The sequence below is a fragment of the Tupaia chinensis genome, unplaced genomic scaffold (genome assembly GCF_000334495.1).
Source record: "Tupaia chinensis unplaced genomic scaffold, TupChi_1.0 Scaffold149178_1, whole genome shotgun sequence".
NCBI classification, from domain to species: domain Eukaryota; kingdom Metazoa; phylum Chordata; class Mammalia; order Scandentia; family Tupaiidae; genus Tupaia; species Tupaia belangeri.
Genome location: NW_006209026.1, coordinates 349,470 through 356,670, shown reverse-complemented (window position 1 = coordinate 356,670; position 7,201 = coordinate 349,470). Strand labels below are relative to the sequence as shown.

Here is a 7,201-nt window from a genome sequence, read left to right as displayed (position 1 = left end):
GCCGCCGCCCTTTAGGGAAAACCCTTCCAAAAAAAAAAAAAAAAAGAATGGCTTTTTTCTTTTTCTTTTTTTTGAGGGTTTCTTTTGCTATAGGGCGCATGCGCTCGCCAGACAGACAGAGAGAGATAGAGACAGAAAGTGAGAAATCACCCCCCAGGGGGGATAGTCACGCCGCAATCCCTTCTCCTCCAAGAATGACTTTTTTCAATTCCTACATGCTAGAAGATTGGGAGTTCGAACAGCAAGTTTACTTCTTCCATGACAGAGTGAGCAAGAGACAAGCATCCCTAACTGGGTCCGAACATCATGATCCAGCCAGTCAGGATCAGCTGCGCATTTATTCTCAGCATACCTAAGGGGGTTACATATTTGAACCTAGAACTTTCCCATGTGGAGCAGCCTCACAGAGCATCACTGTGTACTTTTCCAGCCCCAGGACAAAAGGATATTGAGTTTATCAAATGCTCTTTCTAAATCTGTTAAAATTGCTGTTATGTTTTCTTCCTCCATTCTGTTAACACAGTAAGCCAAATGGACTGATTTTCAAATGTCAACCTAACCTTGTAGCAAAAAAAAAAAAAAACCCCAACCTTTGGAAAAAAAAAAAAAAAAAAAAAACAAGATCCACACTTATTGTCCACTTGCTATAAGCTATCATAGATTTGATATACAAGGTTTCTTTAAGAAGTTGATGGAAAAAGTGTATTATAAAAACAGTTGGGACCAGCAGTTCGTGTAATGGCTATGTTGCTGAACTCCCATGTAGTTGACCACGGTTTGAGTCTAGGACCTGGTGGCATAAATTCACGCCAAGTGCATGTGTGTGCCCAAGATCCTGAAAGGAGAATGAAGGAGAAGGGACTGTGGTGTGGCCATCTCCCCAGGGGGTAATTTCTCACTTTGTGTCTCTCTGTCTTTCTGGTGAGTGCACGCACCCTATAGCAAAAACCTCTCCAAAAACAAACAAAATCACTGTGCACAGATTTCAAACTTTTTTTGCAGACCAAAACAAACTCATACTTTAAGTCCACATTTTTTCACAAAATTGTAAAATTTTGTGTGTGCGTACAAATACAAAAGTGTTTTTTTTTTGTATAATGGCTATGTCGCTGGACTCTCACGTTTGACCGCGGTTCGCGTCCCGGACCCGGTGGCTTAAAACTCACACTGGGCGTGTGTGCGTGCGTACCAAAGATCCTGAGAGGAGAATGGAGGAGAAGGGATTGTGGCGTGACTATCCCCCCTGGGGGGTGATTTCTTGCTTTCTGTCTGTCTCTCTGTCTGTCTGGTGAGCGCACACGCCCTATAGCGAAAACCTCTCCAAGAAAAAAAAAAATACAAAAGTGTACATATATGTGTGCACATGCATACAAACATATACATGCACATACCCAAAAATGCCCTTACGTTTAAGTAAAATAGTTATTGTTAAATGACCCTAATTTATCACATTACAATATGATTTATTTTTATTTTTTTAGAGGTTTTTGCCATAGGGCACATGCACTTGCCAGAGAGACAGACAGTGAGAGAATCAGTGAGAAGCCACACCCCCCACTCAGGGAGGGTGGCCCTGCTGCAATCCCTTCTCCTCCACTCTCCTCCCAAGATCTTGGGAATGCACGCACATGCACCTGGCGTAAGTATTAAGCCACTGGGTCTGGGACTCAAAACGCGTTTGACCATGGAGTCCAGCGGCATAACCATTACGCCATCAGCTGGCCCCTACAGTATGACTTTAATTCCACATAGTGATCCTCCCTCTAGCTGGCCAGGGTCATGTGTAATAGCACAGGCATGTGCACCCCGCATGTATAGGTCAACCCAAGAGCCAAATCCAAATTCTCCACATGACCTCCAGCACCACAGAACACTGCACCACCACTTCTCCACCATGTTTGGGTCTCAATAGAAATCTTTTTTTTTTTTTTTGGAGAGATTTTTGCTATAGGGCGCGTGCACTCGCCAGACAGACAGAGAGAGACAAAGAAACAGAAAGCGAGAAATCACCCCACAGGGGGGATGGCCATGCCGCAATCCCTTCTCCTCCATTCTCCTCTCAGGATCTTGGGCACGCACGCACACATGCCCAGCGTGAGTTTAAGCCACCAGGTCCGGGACTCGAACCGCGGTTTACTACGTAGGAGTCCAGCGACATAGCCATTATGCTAACTGCTGGTCCCCTCAATAGAAATCTTAACAATGAAATGTGTTCCAATTACAAAGAAAGAGAAAAGAAATAGGGGGGAAAATCTTACCATTCTTGCTGACATCCAGTTCCCTGAGATTGATAAGATTTGCAATAGATGCTGGTAATGTTGTTAAATCATTGTCTGGCAAACTCAGTTTGTGTAGAGACTGACAATTAAAAAGTTGCTATTTAAAAAAAAAAAAAGGATTTTGATTATAAGTTTCCTTAAAATATTTTATATACTAACTTTTATACAAATCAGTATTATAAGTCATATTAAAACTGAACAAGTTATACCTATACTAAATATCAGAAAAGATCTCTCATTGTTCTGGTTATGCTATTATGGATCTGAATACAACCAAATTATTTAGAATGATGCACATTCTTATACTTTACAAAACACACTCATAAGAATAATTACATGATTATATTGTTAAGGAAGTTAACAATATAAAATTGGTTATTAAATGTGGTAATTCCTGTAGCTTCCTTTTTAAGCACTTAACTTTAAAATGAAAGCACTACTTATGAACATGCTTCCAAAAAGGTAAAATTGATAAGTATAAATAAAATTATTCCTTCAGTTGCACTGTTACTGTAAGCCTCTCTTTTCAACCCACCCCAAGACTGAGACCATTCTGGTGGTGATTAAACAAGGAGACTAATTTGGAGAACAGAAAATTATAAAACATCCTATCACAACCTAGGTAGATAAGTCATAAACATGCAACTGACAATCTTTAATATTTTATCCTTAACCATACACAGATGCCCGTAAGATAACCTAGAACTAGTATTTAAATTGTTTTTATCACTGATTACACGAAAAAAAGCCTTTTGAGTACTGCCGTCCAGTACACAAAAATCTAAAACAAATATTTTGTAAAACAATGGCTATATGCAACACATTCTATTTTCTGTTCCATTATAGTTATGGTTGCCAGATTAAATATAGAATGCCCAGAGAAATTTGAATTTCAGGTGGACAAAAAATAATTTTTTTACTTCAGGTATATCCTATATACCACATAAGATGTACATAAACACGAGGGACCAGCAGTTGGCGTAATGGCTATGTTGCTGGACTCCCATGTAGTCAACTGTGGTTTGAGTCCTGGGCCCGGTGGCTTAAACTCACATTGGGCACATGTGCGTGTGTGTCCAAGATCCCGAGAGAATGGAGGATAAGGGACTGCGGTATGGTCATTACCCCCCCTCGGGGGGGGGGGGATTTTTCACTTTCTCTGTGTCTTTCTGGCAAGTGCATGTGCCCTATAGCAAAAACCCCTTTTATAATTAAAAAGAAAAAGAAAAAGAAAAAAAGATACACATAAACTAAAAAGTATTCCTTGTTTATCTAAAAATTCTTATTTAATTCAATGTTCTATATTTTTATTTTCTGATTTTCACAATCCAAATCACAGTTCATTTTTCAAAATGCTGGCCCAAAGTACTAAATCAGTTTTATGAGCCACCAATCCACCCAATGTTAAAAAACACTTGTTTGGGTGGCAAAAGAGTTTAACAATTAAATTAAAGCTATTGTATCTTTTCCATAAAGTACAGGAAAATGATTACAGAATAACAGGAAACAGGGATTTAAGAAGAAAAAGTACACTGGAAAACTGTGTTAAGAGACAAGGTGGCTGGGACCAGCAGGTGGTATGATGGTTAAGGGCGCTGGACTCCTACATGGCGGACCGCAGTTCGAGTCCTGGACCTAGTGGCTTACTTTCTCTCTCTCTCTCTCTCACTTGCTTACTCTGTCCTTCTCTGGTCAAATAAATAAATAAATAAGCAAATAAAGTTTAATAAAATAATTCTTTAAAAAACAAAAGAAAGGAACAAGGTGGCTAAAGTTTTCTGAGGACACAAGTAGAGAAGGGAAAAGAAAAACAAGGTGAGGGTGTTTGATAGCAATAAACTAACCTCCTTCCAACTGATAATAAATTTCAGAAATGTAAATTCTGCAAAACCTTTCCATACAAATTATAAATGGATAAAAATAGAATACTATCTCTATTTTTGGGTCTTAGGAAAAGTCATGACACATTTTTGCATACAAAAACATAGAAAGGGGCCAGCGGATGGCTTGGTGAATAATGTACCAGACTCCCACATGGTCGACCAGTTTGAGTACTGGACCTGGAAGCGCTCTCTCTGGTCAAATTTTAAAAAATAAATAAATAAAATTAAAAAAATGATTTTTTAAAAAAAAAAAAGGGGAGCAGAAAAATACATCATGACTTTTCCAACAACCCAATAGATGCCAGAAATACTAGACAACTGTTTCTGTTGTTGTTGTTGTGGAAACTAAGAGGACAATTATCCTCAATATAACAATGTGTATCAATGTCTTATGAAAACTAGAAAAAGATAGCATGAATTTCAATTCTTTATTTTTTTGGGGGGTGGGGGTTGCTATAGGGCGCATGCACTTGCCAGAAAGAGAGAGACAGAGAGACAGAAAGCAAGAAATCACCCCCCAGGGGGGATGGCCATGCCCCATTCCCTTCTCCTCCATTCTCCTCTGGGGATCTTGGGCACGCATGCACACGCACCCAGTGTGAGTTGAAGCCGCCAGGGCCGGGACTTGAACCGTGGTCGGCTATGTGGGAGTTCAGTGACATAGCCATTACGCTAACTGCTGGTCTCTGAATTTCAATTCTTTTTCTAGCTTAATCTATAGGCTCCAGAATTTGGGTAATAACATTATCTAAATTAGTGACTACAATACAACTGGAATTAAATGAAATATTTTAAGTTACCTGCACAAGTATTTAAGCAATTAACTTTAAGAGATAAAGGCTTATTCTACAACTGTTTTTTTAAAATTTGAATTGTGCTGTATACCCTAATCCAATTAAAAAACTGTAACACACACACATACACATATATAAACATTGTGGCAATATTAGAAATATTTCTATGCACAAAAATAACCAAAGATAATTCTTGAAAAGCAGTATTAACATACCTTTGGAAGCTCTTCAATCTGATTAGCATCTAAATAGAGCTCTTCCAAAGTTTTTTCAAAAGTAAAAATCTCTTTGGGAACCTGTTCCAAGCTACAATGAGAATAATCAAGAGTAGTGACAGTCTCCTCTTCCCCTCGTAGACAGCGACAAGGTACCAACCGCACAAACAAACTTCGTTTTGTAGTCATTTTTAGACACTGTAATGTTCAAATAAAGATAAATTTAATTAAAATATACATGTTATAACATTCAGAAGAAATTAATTCCAATTCACATGTCACAGGTAAACACTTCCTTTCCACTACATATAACTCCATGGCATCCATTTAACAGTGCTTTAAAATACCAACATTTTGGGCTGGCAGGTGGAGGTGGTTAAGGCACTGGACTTCCACATGGCTGACCACAGTCTAAGTCCCAGACCTGGTGGCTTGCTTTCTCACTTTCTCTTTCTCTCTCTCTGGTCAAATTAATTAATTAATTAATTAATTAATTAATTAATTTTAAAATACCAACATTTATAGCTACTGGATATCAAATTAAACTCAAGCACTTTATAAAACGATCCAAAAGATAATTATTCATATGCTTCTATAGACTTTGTTTTTGAGAGAATTTTGCTATAGGGTGCATGTGCTTGCCAGAAAGACTGAGAGAGACAGAGAGACAGAAAGCGAGAAATTATCCCCCGGGGGGATGGCCACGCTGCAATCCCTTCTCCATTTTCCTCTTCGGATCTTGGGTACGCACGTATACGTACCGGTGTGAGTTTAAGCCACCAGGTCTGGAAACCGCAGTTGACTACATGGAAGTCCAGCAGCATAGCCATTATGTCAACTGCTGGTCCCATCTACAGACTTATTTTATGAGTTTGGTCCTTAGTTCTGAAAAAGAAAAGCTCTAAGGGCTGGCAGGTGGAGCAGTGGGTAAGGGCGCTGGACTCCCAAGCAGCTGACAGCGATTCAAGTCCCAGACCCGGCAGCTTGCTTTCTCACTTTCTCTCTCTCTCACTGTGTCCCTCTCTGGTCAAATTAAAATAAAGAAATAAAGTTAAATATAATAATTATTTTAATAAAAGAAAACCTAAGCTCTAATATTTATTTGCTTTAACTTCTGGCTCAAAGAGTTCTGTGCTTCATAATTAAGAAGTTGATTATGGGGAATAACAGATGGCATGATGATTAGTTTGCTGGAATCCCACATGGCCAACCATGGTTTGAGTCCCAGAACTGGCAGCTTGAAACTCAATGCTGGGTGTGTGTGCGCCCAAAATACCAGGAGGATAATAGAGGAAAAGCGATTGCAGTGTGGCCATTTCCTGGGATGTGGGGGAGTGATTTCTCACTTTCCCTCTTACTGTCTCTATCTCTCTCTAGCAAGTACATGTGCCCTAAGGCAAAAACCTCTAAAAAATTTTTTTAATAAAATAAAATCTTAACCTAGGGGACAGCAAGTGGCATAGTGGTTAAGGCACTCAACTCCCATGCAGTGGTTGGATGCAGTTTGAGTCCCACACCTGGTGGCTTGAAACCTACACTGGGTGAGTATGTGTGCATGCCCAAAATCACAGAAGGAGAGTGGAAAAGAGAGGATTCTAGGATGGCACACCACATGGTCGACTGCGGTTTGAGTCTCAGACCCAGTGGCTTGAAACTCACACTGGGCACATGTATGAGCATGCCCAAAATCCCAGAAGGAAAAGAGAAGATTATGGTGTGGCTTGAGGAGTGACTTCTTAACTTCTGTCTCTCTGCTTCTCCAGCAAACATATACACCACCCTATAGCAACAATCACTCTTAAAACAAACAAACAAACAAACAAAAAACAGTAATCAAGGGGCCAGCCGGTAGGTGGCATAGCGGTTATGGTGCTGGACTTTCACAAGGCCAACAGCAGCTGGAATCCCAGATCTGGCAGCTTAAAAATCATGCCGATGCATGTGTGTGCATACACAAAATCTCAGGAGAATGGAGAATGGGTTGAAGTATGGTTACCACCCCAGGGGTTGATTTCTCACTTTCCCTTTCT

The 7,201-nt window shown here is 39.8% G+C and overlaps 1 protein-coding gene across 7 annotated transcripts in view; it reads right to left on the bottom strand.

Annotated features, from left to right (window-relative positions):
• Positions 1–7,201, bottom strand: part of ERBIN (erbb2 interacting protein) — a 137,560-nt gene that overhangs the window by 79,916 nt on the left and 50,443 nt on the right. For all 7 annotated transcript variants that reach the window (XM_014585176.2, XM_006170924.3, XM_014585175.2 and 4 more), the window contains exons 3-4: positions 5,172–5,369; positions 2,259–2,376 (exon numbers count right to left, since the gene is read on the bottom strand). In XM_014585176.2, coding sequence (XP_014440662.1) covers positions 2,259–2,376; positions 5,172–5,360 — 307 coding nt within the window. In that variant the 5' untranslated portion in view covers positions 5,361–5,369. The remainder of the gene's footprint in view (positions 1–2,258; positions 2,377–5,171; positions 5,370–7,201) is intronic.